Here is a 16,996-nt window from a genome sequence, read left to right as displayed (position 1 = left end):
GCCAGTGATGGGATGAGGAGCAGATAAAATGGGTAAAGGCAAACTTCTAGTAATAAGATAAAGAAGTCCTAGGGATATAGCATACAGAATGGAGACTATAGTGAACCATATTGTACTGTATATTTAAAAGTTGTTATACAGTAAAGCTTAAATGTTCTCATCACAAGAAAAAAATAATTTTAACTACGTATGGTGATGGACATTAACTAAATTTATTGTAATCATTCCACAATATATACATATATCAAATCATTAAGTTGTATACTTAAAACTAGTTATATGTTAATTCTATCTCAATTTTTAAAAGCAGGAATTTAGATGGAATATTAGTCATAAAAAAAGAACGAAATCCTGCCATTTGAAACAACATGGATGGACCTAGAGGGTATAATGCTAAGTGAAAGAAGTCAGAGAAAGACAAATATCGTATGATTTCACTCATCCATGGAATTTAAGAAACAAAACAAACAAAAACAAACAAACAAAAAGACAAAAACAAAACAAAACAAATATAGAGAACAAGCTGGTGGTTGCCAGAAGGGAGGTGGGTGAGGGATGGGTGAAATAGGTGAAGGAAATTAAGAGTACATATCGTGATAAGCACTGAGTAATGTGTAGAACTGTTGAATCATTATATTGAACACCTGGAACTAATAAAACACTGTATATTAATTATACTTGAATTTATAAAAAAAATAGATAACATTTTTAAAAAGCAGTAATTCGGGGGACAGCCAGTTTGTTATGTAGCAATAGATAACTGGAAAAGTTATTCATTGTATTATTTCTTTATTGGTTAACCTAGAGATTACAATATTTATTCTTGACTTAGAATATGTATTAAACATGGTTTCATAATCATGCATTTTTATTCTAATATTTTCTAATATCCTTTGAGACTTCTTTGACCCATAGGTTATTTAGATGTATGTTGTTTAGTTTCCAAAAATTTGGAGATTTTCTTGATTTCTTTCCCTCACTGATTTTCCATTTCATTCCATTTCAATCAGGGAACATATTTTGTATAATTTCACTTCTTTTAATTTGTTAATGTTTATTACCCAGCATACCATCTATCTTAGTGAATGTTTCATGTTCACTTGAAAAGAATGTATAGGGCGCCTGGGTGGCTCAGTTGGTTAAGCGACTGCCTTCGGCTCAGGTCATGATCCTGGAGTCCCTGGATCGAGTCCCACATCGGGCTCCCTGCTCGGCAGGGAGTCTGCTTCTCCCTCTGACCCTCCCCCCTCTCATGTGCTCTTTCTCATTCTCTCTCTCTCAAATAAATAAATAAAATCTTTAAAAAAAAAAAAAAAGAATGTATATTCTGCTGTTGTAGAGTGACATTCTATAAATAACTAAATTCAGTTGGTTGATGGTGTTGAGTTCTATATCTTGCTAATTTTCTGTCTGCTCATTCTGCCAACTACTGAGAGTGGAATGTTGGTATCAACTATGATTGTTAATTTGTCTTCTTTTTCTTTCAGTTTGGTCAATTTTTGCTTCATACATTTTGCAAGCGTATTGTTTGGTGCATACACATTTAGTACTGTATTTCTTCTTGGTAAATTGACCCTTTTATAATTATGTCATGGCCCTCATTATCCCAGGTAAATATCTTTGCTCAGATACCTACTTTGATACTGACATAGCTACTTAATCTTTCTTTTAATTAGTGTTTGCATGATGTATCTTCTATCCTTCTCCTTTTTACCTACTTGTATTATTACATTTGAAGTGAGTTTCTTATAGACAGCATAGAGTTGGGTCTTGTGTTTTTATTTATTCAACCTTTATTTTTAAATATTTGTGTTGAGACCATATATATTTTATATAATTATTGATATGTCTTGATTTGTAGCTACCATTTAATTATTTGTCTACTAGTTTTGTTTTTCATTGCTCTGGTCTACTTTCTTACCTTCTTTTGATTTGAAGATTTTAATTTTTTATGTTCTTTGCCATATCTCTGTATAGTCTTTGTTATTGGGATTATATTATATATGTGTAACTTTTTACAGTTGATTCTGAAATAAACATTTTACAACTTCAGGTGGAATGTAGAAAGTTATCACCATATAAAGTCCCTTTACCCTCCCAACTTGATACTGTAGTTTCTTATGTATTAAATCTACACACATTGAAAACACTATCAGACTGTTCCCTTTTTTGCCTTCAACCATCAAACATATTTTAAATAGCTGGAGAGAAGTAGAAGTTTATAATATTTACCCAGCTATTTACCATTTCTCTTGCCTTTCCTTCATTCTAGGTTTTTCAAGTTTCCTTATATCATTTCCCTTTTGTCTTAAGAAATTCTCTTAGCATTTATTTTAAACAGGTCTGCTGACAGTAAATTCTTCATCTTCCTTCATCTGAGAGTCTTTATTTCACTTTCATTAATGAAGGATATTTTCATTGTATATAGAATTCTGGGCTGAGGGTTCTTTTCGTTCAGAGCTTTAAAAAATATTGTTTAGGGCACCTGGGTGGCTCAGTTTGGTTAAGTATCAGACTCTTGATTTCACCTCAGGTCATGATCTCAGGGTCCTAAATTCCAGCCTGGACCTGAGTGGGGCTCCCCACTCAGCTTGGGATTCTCTCTCTCCCTCTGCCCCCCCCCAATTGTGCATGCATATTCATGCTCTCTCTCTCCTAAATAAAATCTTTAAAAAATAAATAAAAATAAAAATATTGTTTAGTTTCCTTCTGCTTTCATAATTTCTGATGAGAAATCTATAGTCATTTAAATCATCATTTTTCTTTGCTCTTCATAAGTAATGCATCATCTGTTTCTGTCATCTTATAAGATTTTATCTTGGCTCTTAGCTTCCAGCAGTTTTATTCTGATGTGTCTTGGCATGGATCTCTTTGAGTTTACCCTGTTTGGGGTTTGCTGAGCTTTTAAAATCTCTAGGTTTATACCTTTGACAAAGTTTAGGAAGTTTTTAGCCATTATTTGTGCAAATATTTTTTGTTGCAATGGGATATTTCTCATCTCCTTCTAGGACTCCATGACATATTACACTTTGTAGAATTGTTCCACAGTTCCCTGAGGCTTTATTCATTTCCTTTCAATCTCTGTTTTTAGGGCTGGATAATTTCTGCTGATCTGTCTTCACATTCACTCACACTTTCATCTCCATTTTGTTCTTTGGTCTTGGCTAGTGAGATAGATACTTCATTTTATCACTGTGAAAGACAATGTGTACATTTTTGGTTCTGAAACTTCTGTGTTGTTACTCTTTCTGTTTCTTTGCTGGTATTTTCTATTATCCATTTGTTTCAAAAGTATTCATCCTGGGGCTCCTGGGGGCTCAGTCGGTTAAGTGTCTGCCTTCAGCTCAGGTCATGATCTCAGGGTCCTGGGATTGAGCCCCAGGTCCAGGCTCCCTGCTCAGTGGGGAGTCTCCCTATGCCCCTCTTTCTGCTCATGCTCTCTCTCTAAATAAAATCGTTTTTTTAAAAAAAGTATTCATCCTTACTTCTTGGCACATTTTCATAACAACTGCTTTAAAAGTCTTTGATAATTTCAACACCTGTGTCATCTAGAAATTAGTGTCTGTAGATTATCTTTTCCTATATGATTTGAATTTTTCGTGGTTCTTTGCATTCCAAGTAATTTTTATCGTATGCTGGACATTTTGAATAGATCATGAGAAGACTCTGGGTCTAGATTAAGTCCTATGGAGATTGTTGATAGTCTTGTTTTAGCATACAATCAACCCAGTTGGGTTCAGGCTAAAAATTCTGACCAACATTCTGTGGCTTCATGTTCTGATGTTATTTCAATTTTCAAAGCCTTTGCAATGCTATTCATGCCTGCCTCACACATATAAGACACAGTGGTTTGTCTGGTACCTGGGAGGTGGTCTATCTCATAGTTCTGTTCTCAAAGTCTTTGGTATGATATTTAGAGTCAGATCCACAGGTGTACAGCTTGGGAATAGGCACAAGAGTTCACATACAATGTTATGGGGTCTCTTTTCCAAGTTCCTCATTCTCTCTGACTTCCCAGATATTTTCTGGTTCTCAAGGACTCCCCTTCTTGGTCCTATGGCCAGAAACTGTGGCTTTAGTTACCTCACTCTGCCATTTACTTTCTGTGATTCTACCCATTTCTGGAGCCACACAACAGAAGAGAAATGAAAAGAGGAAAAAAAGACAATGGAATTTTGTCCTGCTTTCTTGAGACCACAGCTCCCCTTTTTGGAAAGGAATTTTCCCATCTGTCAGAGTTTTAGGCACATGTGGGCTCTCACTGTTGCTACTGTCACTACTGCCAACACCAACATAGGACTTTTCAGGAGACCCAGGTGTAAGAGATATGGGGTGGAGGGATAGCACTGAGGGGATTTCTCCCACTCTCTCTGGTATATCAGGAGTCCCTTTCATGCTCCTTGAATCAAAACCAGAGGGCTTCTCTGGAGACTTCTCTTGTAGGTCCCTCTATTCCTACAAGGTACCCACTTCAAGGGTTTGGCTACCTTGGGTCCAAGCTGCAAGATACCAGAGGAGGTACAAAATAAGAAACTCATCATAACTTATTAGTACTTAGAATTTCCGTTTTCTTCAATCCACCCACTACCATTTCCTTTTCATAGTCTTCAAATAGCTTCTCTATGCATTCTTTCCAAGTTGTATCTCTGTATTCAGTGGGAGAGACAAGGTATTACTTACTCCATCTAACCTGGAATCAGAGTACCCTTCCTGCTTTTTGTGCTAGTGATGTCATACATTTTCCTTTTACATGTTTTAAACCTCACAAGATATTATAATCACTTAATAACTGTTTTAACATTAATACCATTTTATATCTTCCCACAAATTTACCCTTCCCAGTGTTCATTCTTTCCTGCAATTCCATAATACTATCTGGTATAATCTTCCTTCAATCTAAAGAATTAATATTTATTTTCTTAGCTTTTGTTTGAAAGCATCTTTGTTTTGTCTTCATTTTTGAAGGATCTTTACAATGATTACAGAATTCCTGTTTAGCAGTCCCACCTACCACCCCTCTTTTTTTTAAGATGTCATTCTACTGTCTTCTGATTTCAACAGTTTCCGTTGAAAAGCCAGCCCTAGCTTATGGTTTCTCCCACAAAGCTACTGTGCCTGTCCTTTCATGTAGCTTTAGTATTTTCTCCTTGTCTTTGTCAGCAATTTAAGTGTGATGCGCCTAAGAATGGTTTTCCCTCTATTTGTTCTGCTTCAAGTCTGTAGATTTCTTGAGTATGTGCATTTCTTTCTTTCATCATTTTGGAAAATTCTCAGAAATATTTCTTTAGTCCCATTCTCTCTCTCCTCTAGACATTTTCACTCGATCTCTTATTTTCCTTTCTATATTTTATATCCTTTTAATTCTCTCTGTGTATTATGTGGGTACTTTTTATTGACCTCTCTTCTTGTTTATTAGTCCACTGTTCTGCTGATTCTAGATAGTCCTCAAACCATCTATCTAATTCTTAATTTCAGTCACAACTGCCCTTTCCCCTCCCTCGGTTCTAGGATTCTTATTTAAGTCTTCTGTATGAGTTCCAGTTCTCTGTTAAAATTATCTGTTATTTTTTGAACTTTTAAAAGTCATTTTGGTAACTCAAATCAAAACTCTAAATTACTTCTGGCTCTCTTTTCTGTTGATTTGCTTGCTGGGTTTTGTTTTGTTTTAATTTTTAGGTGCTGGATATAATGGATGAAAATTTATAGAGACCCTGAATGATATGTTCTTTTCAGGGAGAGCTGAGTTTTCTTGTGGCTCACTTTGATCCTGTCAAGAGCTGGCTTTAGACTTTACTGGGGTTGCTTTGTTTCAGTTTTGCCCATACTTATGGAGTACAGTCCTTATTTTCAAGGTAAGGGGAAGAAGAAAAAACAAAGAACAGCTCCTCTTTCAATTTGGAAAGGCATTTTTCAATTATTATAGCATTCTGTGGGGACCACTTTTTTTCTTTAAGCATTTTTTAAAAGTTGTTTTGTTGTCTCCTGACTTCCATTATTGCTAATGAAAAGTTAGCTGTAATTCATATTCTTGTTCACCTGTACTTAATGTATCTCTTCCCTTTGGCTGCTTTAGAGATTTTTCTCATCTTTGGTTTTAAACAGTTTGATTATGATGTATGTAGGTGTGATATGCTTTGTATTTATTCTGCTTGGGGTTTTCTGACCTTCTTGGGTCTATAAATGAATGTGTTCTCTTATATTGGACAAATATGGTGCAGTGTTTTTTCATATACATATATATAATCTCACATTTTCTCTCTCCTTTATTTTTGGAATTCCACTTGCACATATATTAGACTACTTGGCATTGTACCAAATGTATCTGAGGTTACATTTCTTTAATTTTCAGTATCTTTTCTCTCTGTTCTTCAGATGAGATAACTTCTACCTTTAAGTTTATCATCCTTTTCTCCTTCCAACCCCATTCCATTGTTATACCCATTCAGTGAAGTTTTCATTTCAGACATTATACTTTTTGGCCTTAGATTTTCATTTGTTTCTCATGGCTTTCATTTCTCTACTGAGATTCTCCATCTACTTGTTCATTGTGATCATATTTTCCCTTAAATACTTGAACATAATTACAAGTTATTAAAAAAATTTTTTTCCCACCAGTTCCTACATCTAGGCCATCTCAGAGTCCATTTCTTTTGACTGCTTTTTCTTGAGTCTGAGTCACATTTTTCTGGTTTTTCACTTGCCTATTAATTTTTGTTATTGTATGTTCAACACTGTAAATTATACAATGTGGTCTTCCTTTAATGAGTGTTGGTTTTATTCTTGTAAATTTCCCTTGGCTTGTCTGGTTTGTTTTTATTCTTTGAGAATGTGATATGGAGAGACAAAATTTTGAATTTTTGACCTAAAACATGATTTTTACACAAAGGTGTGCCCTTCCTAAAGGGATGGCCTTTCTAACATCTAAAGTGAATGCTTGAAGTGCTTCATGAGGTCTCTCCACTGCCACTGAGATAAAATTATGTCTCTCAACACTGCATGATATGTAGCAGGCGATCCCTGCTAGGCCATGCAGTCTTATCATGTCCATATTCATCTCAGCTCTTGGCCAAGGAACCATGGTGGATCCCCATGTAGACTCTTAGGGCCCCCTTTTTCACAGCTACCTACTTTCAGATACGCTACTCTGCCAATTTCAGCTGCTTCAATAGTCTAAGACTCCAAGTTCTCCTTAAATAAGACTACTCTGTATGGATTCCACTTTCTTGCACCCCAGGGGGAAAAAAGGTGCCTTTTAGCAGAAAAACCAGGACAACTATGGGATAGTCATGGAGCATACCTCATGTACTTCCCTTCTCTCAAAGATCACAGCTGTGTGCTGCCTATTACTCAGTGCCTGAGAAGATTTGTCACACGTAGCTTTAGAGGTTTCTTCCCAGTAGGAGAACAAGTCAGGTACCTATTACTCTTTCATGGCTAGAAGCAGGTCTTTGGTACACATTTAAATGCACACTGAGATTTGAGTGATACTTTTAACTATTCCTAAGAGGAATTTTTGATGAAGAATAGGTAAGAGTGCACTTAATAAAATTTTAGGAGTGATTAAAGACGGAAAGGGGCAATGTTTTTAAGGGCATTGAAAACAAACTTAAAATTTCAAAATTAACCTATGTTATGTATACGATACTCTAAGTTGGATAAACTTAGCAAGTAAAAAAATTATAATTATATTGTTGTTATTTGATATATAACCTATATTATAATGTATATGATACTCATAGATTTAGAAAATAAAAAGATATATTTTTCTTTCCTATTTTGACCCATCCTGTTAATACAAAATGTTTTCACTTAAGGTCACTGAATCTAAGTTGGAGATACTAGACCTTTGAATCATTGGTTAGTGAGTAGCTAAATTAGGAGTCACTGCCTTAGGAAGAAGCCAGTTCAGACTGAAACACAAATGACTATTTGATTGAAGAAGTAACTCTCCATTTTTAAAGGGTGGAGATGGTTTGGTAGTAAATTAGTTCTCTCTCTGCCCTGGGAGATTAGACAAACAATGGATCTAAGTAAGAAAATAGACTGACTCACTTGGCTACGATGCTATACCGAAGTTATAAGCAAACTAACATTAATCTCCAGAAAGGGAATCAGGTTCTGTATACTGTAAATGAGTTTTACAGTCAATTCTGAGATTTCTCACTAAATTAAAAAAAAAATCAGACATCTATAGGCCTAATGGCACTCTGAACCCTGCCTTTCCTTACCTCATCATCTGCTATAGCATAGCTGAAGTCATATGCAATTTACTTCATTATTTATTAACTCTTCTTTAGGGTGGTAGTTTTTATTGCAAGAGAAATGAGGATTGTAATAACTTCCCTTTCTCTGAATTTTCTTGAGCATTTCCCAACTTCTTCTAGTAGTGAACATACTATCTTCAAAGTGAAGGGTTCATCTGAAGAACAGGTACAGATGAGGAGGGAGGAAAGTCAGACCTGTTAGCAGGAAGAGGAGTTGTACAGGGCTCATAATGGCTCATAAGTGAATAGGGGTGGAGAATAAAGGGAAATGTAATCACAGATCTGGAAGAGACAAGTCATCTGGTCCAGACTGCCTCTAGACAGGTCAGGAAGGGGTGTTTGGGTGGGCCTATTTTCACATCTGGATTTAGCTTCTCTTGAACTTTTCAGCTTTTTGCCTTTTACCAAGGCTGATTTCTTCTCTGCAAGTCATGTGGTACTTCTGCCCCAGGATGAAGTCCTTTGGAGTGGATTTAATTAGCTTTGGGGATGGTCCGTTCTTTTTCCAGAAGGTCTGTTTCAGGTTTAGGTCATTCCATTGGCCTCACCAACAACTGAAGGGCAGATGTCCTGGCCACTCAATAATTCCCTGGGCGGAGAGGAAGGGCCTCTAAGCTGATGGTCACACTCCTTGTATTTCTAACTCCCCTTAGCTGTGAGGACAGGAGGTGCTGAGGTGGGTGGAACTTGGAGTTGAGGAGTTTTTTAGGTAGTTTCAGGTCTCGTAGTCCATAAGAGAAGCATACAGCTGCCTACCTTTCCCAACATACACATACACACCCCTACATTATTTGCTGGTAGAAGTGAAATTTTGGCAACTTACGGTTCCTCTGGGGCCACTCATTTCTTCCACATGTCCCAAGTGTCTGGATTTACTGCAAGAGACTGGACAAAGTAGAGTGGAAGTAAACCGTAGCTTATTCTTCCTATCTTTCATCCAGGAAAGAGGTTTATGAGCATCAGCAAAGAGGTAAATGAGATTATTTCTTGCTGTTCGGTGCCTATCACATCGCTCACCCCGCCTCCCACGCCGCCACCAGCGTGTGCACACACTGTGAGCAGAAAAGCAACCCCCACCCACTCCTGCCCCGCGCCCTCCTCACCCCTCCCTCCCGACCGGCACAGACCGACCAGAACTTCCCTTGGGTCGCGGCCCAGCGATATGGAGCGGCCCTGGCGCACAGCCCTGCTCTTCCCGAGTCGTGGGTGGCGCGGTGCTTGTTTCCCTCCCCTCCCTTTCCGGACCCAAACAGGGATGTATCTGGGTCAGCCTGGGAGGGGCTGGACCTGCCAGGGATCGGCGGGGGGGATGGGGGTGGCGATGACAGCATCTTTCAGGTTTTTGGCGTTTCTGAGCTTGGCCCCGTCCAGCCTCTCACCGCGCTCGCGCCCAGCAAGGGCTGATGCTCCGGCTAGTCCAGGCCCTGGGAGTGGGTGGGGGGAGAGCCTGTCCTTTCTATCTGGACAGCCCCCCGCCTCACCGTGCGAACAATGCGGCGCCCACCCCCACCCTCAACACGCACACACATTCCCCATTCCCCAAGGCACGCTCCCCTGGCGGGCGGCGGGTCCCTCCACCCCAGGAAAAGAGCAATGGAACAGTTCACGGCCGCCACGAGTTCCTGGTCTTCCTTCCTTTCCGGTGATAAACGGCGGGGCTGCAAGCCAGTTGCTGCTTAAGATGCTCCACCCGTGAGCCTGAGCCTCTCTTGGCTCTGTGCGGGGGGGCCCAGATCCAGGACCCAGGGTCCTTTTACCCCCGCGAGGCGCAAAGGCGTGACCCGTGTTGGAGCACAGACCCCCGGCAGCTCCCCGCTGCCTCGGTTCCTCCCTCTGTGATCTTTTGCGCTCCACAGCGCCGGGGAGGAGCTGAGGGTGCGTAAAAACCGCATCTTCCCCAGACACTTTGGCTGTGGGTGCCTGGGTGAGGTCCGGAGGGTCATGGACTCCCGGCTCCCCACCCTGCGAGCTCTGTATATAAGCCCAGCTCCAAGGAATCAAGGCCACAGGTCTTCATTTCCCTGAGGCCTGGCCCCTCCCTCCCCAACCTTGCCCGGCTTCGCCTCGGCAGCCCCAAATCTCCACTCGCTCTTCCTCTTGGCGTTGGGAGAGAAGCGGAGCAATGAGTTGAAAATCATCTCTGGATTCTTGCATCCTGTACACAGTAATCTCCTCATCCTCTCCTTCATTTTCCCCACATTGCACGCCCGGAGACTTCTGTTTGCCGGAGGGTAGCCTCGTCTTTCCGCCACACGGGTCCTGTGGCAGGAGCCCCACTGATGCTCTCTGACCGGGAGCTTCCCGAAAGGTGCCTACTACCTCCGCGGGTGCCCGAGGCCAAGCGGAGGTGTTCCTCCGTCCCCGCCTCACCTCATCGCCAGACATCTCTTGCCATCATTTCATCCACCCTTGTATAAAACCCGCGCCCCCCGCCCCACCCGGCGCCGCACCCCCTCCCTCGGCTGCTCCCGGCAGGCGGGGAGCTGAACGGACAGGGGCGCGCAGGAGGCGCGCAGAGCTCTCGGGCTGCCCGCGCTCGCCGCGCCTGGGGAATTGGGCTGTGGGCGAGGCGGCCAGGGCTGGCCTTTATCGCTCGCCCCGCTGGTGGTTTGAAACTTTATCAGCGAGTCTCGCCACTCGCCGCAGACGCGAGCGGGGGGCGGGGGCGCGGCGAGGCGCCGGCGGCCGTGACGAGGCGCTCCCGGCGCTGAGCGCTTCTGCTCGGGGCACGCATGGCGCCCGCACACGGAGTCTGACCTGATGCGGACGCAAGGGGGTTAATATGAACGCCCCTCTCGGTGGAATCTGGCTCTGGCTCCCTCTGCTCTTGACCTGGCTCACCCCTGAGGTCAGCTCTTCATGGTGGTAAGTCCACGCTCGCGGGAGCAGGGGGATTTTGGAGATGGGAGTGGGGAACGCACTAGCCACATAGACCTTTCCCAGTGGCGCTTCTCCGCGGCCACGGCAATCGAAATTCCTGTCGGAACCCCCAGCAGCTGTCCTCTCCTGCCGCCTCAGCCTCAGCCCCTTTGCTTTTCCACAGAAGACCATTCCAGCTTTGACAACTCCAAAAAACCCCCCGGTCTCCCTCAAATGAGAGCTCGGATGTTTGGTTGATTTGGATCCAGATGAGCGACAGCAAAATCAGCCAATTTCTTATCCCGTTGAGAGACACGCTAACCGGGTCTCTAGCTCTGTAGCACAGGCGTGTGTATGTGTGTGTATGTATGTGTGTGTGTAGTTTTCACCTTGAAAACTACAACCCTCTCCCCCCACCTAAATACCCCACACAAAACTCCCTCAAGATAAACCGACGGGCCAATTCCGGCAGTCGAGAGCTGCACAACGCAAAGCGTATGATTTTGCATTATTTCTCGTCCTTCCACATTCCTAATGCTTCACCCCGTGGGACAGAAGGACCTCTTGCTGCCTCCAGGTAGAGATTACCACCTTAACAGGAAGATCCAGCCCCAGGGGGCTCGAAGATGCTACCCTGTTCAAAATCACAGTCCCCCCAAAGAGTAACTTTGCTGTCCTTTGTATGCTGGTCTGAGATTTATTTTGCACAGTGAAGGAGTGGCAGAATGTTGAAATGTAACAGGTCTTAGCGTGGTTAAAAGTTCCAAAGGGAGATTCTCTCCCCACTCCATCTCCCTTCCTTCTGATCTTGAAAAGAGGTGGAGTTGTAAGCTCTGTAATGTCCTTGAACCTGCAAGTTTCAGAACAGATACTAAAATACTGATTCAGAAAGACCAGTTATCATGGGCTGGTTTTGGGGGTTTTTTTGTTGTTGTTGTTGTTTTTAATAAAAGGATCTGGCAAAAGTAAGGAGTCTCAGCCAAATTAAAGGCTAGAGCAGGGAATTTTAGGAAGACCCTGGAGCTCTTCAAAGGAGCAAGGCAAGGCGTTGATGGGAAGAAGGGTTCAATTCCTTCCTAAGCCGCTTTGAACAGGAAGGCGTTTAGCCTTGACGTTGCAGACACAGGATCAAAGACTGATTTATCAGAGTGACCATTTTTCAATAAAATGACTATTTCTGTTTCCATGGGTGTATAAACATTATTTATTGTCCAGGCTTTTTGTCACATTGTCTCTCAGCTGTCACTTAAATATACTTTTTGGAAGTCACAGCTGTAACGATTTTATGATCATATAAAATAATGAAAATACAAGAAAAAGACATTCTCCTTGTTTGATCGCTTCAAAAGACACCTATGGCAGCTTGGGTTATATAAAAGGTACCTTTCTAAACATTTCACAACTAATAGAGAACATCTGGGTAGAGATGATGATGTAATTTTTTGTTAAAGTTTCTTTTCAAAAGTACTTTATGGAGCTATAACACGGTTTGATTCTTCCAAACATTTAGTGTCCTTAATAACAATAGAAAGAATTTTTTTTCTCCAAAGGTTCCCTATAAAAGCCAAAGAGAGCTGGAAAAATGGAAATATTTAAAGGATTCTTTGGTAAGGAAAGAAGGGCATGTCTGTGAGGATGGTGTAACATCAGATACCACGAGCAGGTGTTGATTAGACAGATACAGACAGTTTCTAAAGACACTTAAACATTGGGCCAAATAAATGGGAGCAGGCAGCTTCTAAAGGTTGACTTCCCCCAAAGCGAAGCCCAGACACACTGTGTCATGGAGATCAGAGCCTTCTCGGGGTGGGAAAGTCTATGAAGCCTTCTTCCCCAAACCCACTGCCCCTCTCCCTTACTCCTGACCTTGACTCTTCCACCCCGGCCGGAGCATCATCAGGTGGTGGCCCTGGCTTCCTGTCCGAGACACACAGTCATTGCTCCCTTTGGGGTGGCTTCTACCAGATCGTTCCCCTGCCTGCTGTGCTGCTTCTTGCGTTCCAATATCCCCCAAAGGATAAGGAATTGCTATTTGAACCACGCTCTGAGCTCTTTAGTTTCCCGGGCAACACGGCACCAGCCCTGGCCGTTCGTGGTGTTTTCACCTCCGTGTTGGTCCTTTTCAGGTACATGAGAGCTACAGGTGGCTCCTCCAGGGTGATGTGTGACAATGTGCCAGGCCTGGTGAGCCGCCAGCGACAGCTGTGCCACCGGCACCCAGACGTGATGCGGGCCATTGGCCTGGGAGTGGCCGAGTGGACAGCAGAGTGCCAGCACCAGTTCCGCCAGCACCGCTGGAATTGCAACACGCTGGACCGGGATCACAGCCTCTTTGGCAGGGTCCTGCTCCGAAGTAAGTCCCCTGCCCTCGTGGAGCTCCGTGGGGCTGTCCCCTGACTGGGTCTTCAAAGACCCTGCTCGCCTTTTCTTGCATTTTATAAGTCAGAAGCTCTTTCTGTCGCATGGCATTGTCCCTGTTTTGCAGCTGATGACTAGACAAACCAAGGAACTCGCCTCGAGTTTTGAAGGAGGCCGGGCGTAGTTTAGGATGAAGTGTCTCTTTGCTCTCTGCTCTGTCTCTCTGTGTCCTGTCACAACCTTGCCAGGATCAGATTTTGTCTTCAGGAGAAAGGAGGAAGCAGTCACATGGCTCTCTTGATTTTTTTTTTTTCTTTCTGGGACTTGAACCTTCCAGAGGATTTGAGCAGATCAGGGTGGAATACTCAAATCTTTTACTGACCAAAAAGTATTTCAAAAAAACAAAACAAAACAAACTGTGTGTTTATTAAGAAGCAGAGACAAATCTCTGCTCAGCACCTTTCACCTCCCATTCAGCTACTCAGCTTTGGATCACTCTGTGTCTAAATTCAACATTTTTTTCTCCAGTAGATTGTAAATTCTGCAAGGTAGGGACTAGCCTCTCTTCCCTGCACTCGCGTGATGCCTTCTGGGGCAGGCACCATTCACTCATTGAAGAGTTGAATGAATGGATGAACTCGTAGTGAGCACCTGTTGTTTTTCGGGCACATTTTAGGAAGAATAATATTTATGGAGGATTTGTGTGAGAACCATGAATACATAATTTTCAAACATACATGTTTGTTTTGTTTCTGTTTTACTTAGAAGGAGCATTAAACACTATCTAATTACATAATGAATTTCTTAAAAGTTCTGAATACGGGAAGAAGCTGGTATACAATCAGAGCAAATTAACTGAAAATCAGATTTCATTGTCAAAAATACCCATCCCTTAACCTGGCACTGCTAGCATTCTTCAAGAAGCAGCACGGCCCATTTGCTATCGGGAAATCCAACTGAAAACACAACAGTTTATGTGTGAATCCCAGAAAGAGGAAACTACACTTGTTTTTGCCCACCGCGCCCCCCCCCCCCCCCCCATTCCTAAGAAAATCGTCCCGGCTGTACACTTGGTAATGCTTAACAGAGGGTGTTTCTATCATGTAATCATCACAGCCCTAGGGTTTTATGAGGCCAAATGCATAACTGAATGTCTCTAAAATCCCCCAAGGGCGTAGTACTCTCACTCAGTGTATCCCTAAAGTTAATTTACTGCGATATTCTGCAATTTTATTCTCTAGTTTAAGAACTATATCCTTGTGCATTCCTTTTGGAGTTTCAATATGACATCGCAAATTTTTGAAAGGTTAATAGTAAATTTCAGCTACATGGAATTTTAAGACTTCACCTAGATTAGCTCACCAGTGAATCAATTAAAGTGCTGGACCTTGTCAGAGACAGTTTACAAATATCTAACACCAGTGATCTTTGGGCATGTTATGGACAGGCTCTCAGTGTTTGAGGCTGTATGAGGACTTTCCTTTCCAAAGTACTCACAATCATTTTTCAATCGTTACAAATTAAATATCCTTCTCATTTACAAAATGCTCACCTCCAAATTCTGTCTGCAAAAATCCGTTCAGATGTCTCCGTATTGAATAAAAACCTTTAGATCACCAATCAGAGGAAGCAGTTTTGTCCACAGAACCTAAAGATAGCATGTCCAGCAAAGCTGGAGATTCAACTGTAAAATCCTTTCATCTTGGCTGTAGGGCTGCTGAGAGGAAAGAGGTTAGAACAGGAGGAAGCGATGGTCGTTTGACTTAGTGTCCGGCCTCAGGTAAATAAGAGAGTCTAAGCTGTACTTCCTTCAGAGTTCTTTCAGATGAAGCTGAATGCTTTGCCAAAGTACTCAAAACTTAAAACACTCATGCTACACAATTTCTTTCCATTCTTCACAGAAGGCCAAATTTCTTCCTGGACATTTATATAAACTCCTGTGACTGTCAGGGATGATTCTGTGTTGGTTATGGGAGGGCTGCATTTGGCCTAACATAGTTTATCCTGGAAATAATCAAGAAATTCCAATGAAGCTATCCAAAGATTTTTACAATTAATTGCTTGGAGGGAAATTCACATCTCAAGTTGTGAAGGACTCTCTTTTGGAAACCTAAATGTCCTTATAGATGAATAGGAAAGGCAAAGGCCAACACCACTGATGGAGAGAACATAAGAGTTACTAACATATCCCATGGTCGTAGAGAAAAGGAGAACATTTACTTGCCTCTTTTGCTTCAGAGAGCTAGAGAAAGACAATACAATTTCTGGAAACATTTGCAATTCATTCATTCCACAGACTGTCACCAGCCATAGGCAGAGAGACTTAAAAGACCAAACTAATAAACCCAAAAACATTCCTGCAAGAATACACCTCCAGAATTCTAGAATAAGCCTTAAAAAACAAAAAGGTGAGTAGGTCTCATCCTTGTAAATGTATCAAAAGAAAAAAAAAAAAAAGCAAGCATTTAAAGAGAGAGCTGAATGACCCATAACTTTCCAGAATGTGGAGCTTCTAGTGTTGGTCCAGGTAACCATCCCCTGCCCCAGAAAAAATGATGCCTATGCACTCGATAGACATTTCTTGACTTATCTCAACCCCCAAAGTATTTTTTTTTAATATTTTATTTATTTATTTGTCAGGGAGAGAGAGAGAACATGCACAAGCAGGGGGAGCGGCAGGCAGAGGGAGAAGCAGGCTCCCCGCTGAGCAAGTGCCCAGTGTAAGACTCGATCCCAGGACCCTGGGATCGTGACCTGAGCCGAAGGCAGATGCTCAACTGACTGAACCACCCAGGTGTCTCTCTCAACCCCCAAATTAGTGAAACTTCAACCACATCAGGAAGTTAAGTACCACCGTTTAGATTTGGATTTTGTTTCATATTGTGATGGCTTTAAAAAGAATCCGTTTTTCTAAGAGGCCCAAGATCAAAATTTGTTTTGTTACAAAGCCAACTCTTGAAATGTGCTACTATTTCACACATAGCATTTTAGTGATTCATCTAAGACACTTAACTGAAAACATCTTAAGGCCGTATCTACATGATACCAAAACATCTGGAGGTAAAATGAAAAGTCAGTCAATGTGCTAAGTTTTGTATTTAAATATATAGACATCTAGGTATTTAGTAATGTGTTTGAATAATAAATGACAAATATTTAGAAAGGTGATATTTTTGCTTTGGAAATTACTTCAGAAGCACAGTACATTTTCAGTGACTTTTCTTCCTTCTTTCAGCCAACAAATCAATATAACTGTTTGCAAGTTATGCTAGGATGAATTCACCTAGGCAATTTACTCCTCTACTGCTTTCAAAATACTGTCTGGTCACTGGCATTGTATTATCCACATCTTCCATACCTTTCCCCTAAAAGACCATCTCATAAAATTGCTCTTCTGTCTCCTTAAGAAATAAGACTAGTGCTAAATACAGTAAGCCTTTGGAAGCTCTCCCCTCCGTGGCATCTCCAAATGTAGGCACTACACTCCAAATACAATACCAGGCGTTAGCAGATCA

At 41.8% G+C, this 16,996-nt stretch overlaps 1 protein-coding gene across 1 annotated transcript in view; it reads left to right on the top strand.

Moving 5' to 3' along the window:
• Positions 1-11,046: 11,046 nt before the first annotated feature.
• WNT2 (Wnt family member 2) overlaps positions 11,047-16,996 on the top strand; it is a 42,531-nt gene continuing 36,581 nt past the window's right edge. Inside the window, exons 1-2 of the mRNA XM_021699375.1 lie at positions 11,047-11,129; positions 13,250-13,476. Of these exons, the coding sequence (XP_021555050.1) occupies positions 11,047-11,129; positions 13,250-13,476 (310 nt within the window). The remainder of the gene's footprint in view (positions 11,130-13,249; positions 13,477-16,996) is intronic.

This window comes from Neomonachus schauinslandi, chromosome 12 (genome assembly GCF_002201575.2).
Source record: "Neomonachus schauinslandi chromosome 12, ASM220157v2, whole genome shotgun sequence".
Taxonomy (NCBI): domain Eukaryota; kingdom Metazoa; phylum Chordata; class Mammalia; order Carnivora; family Phocidae; genus Neomonachus; species Neomonachus schauinslandi.
The sequence above is the reverse complement of the archived record's forward strand: the minus strand, read 5'-3'. Positions and strand labels throughout refer to the sequence as shown.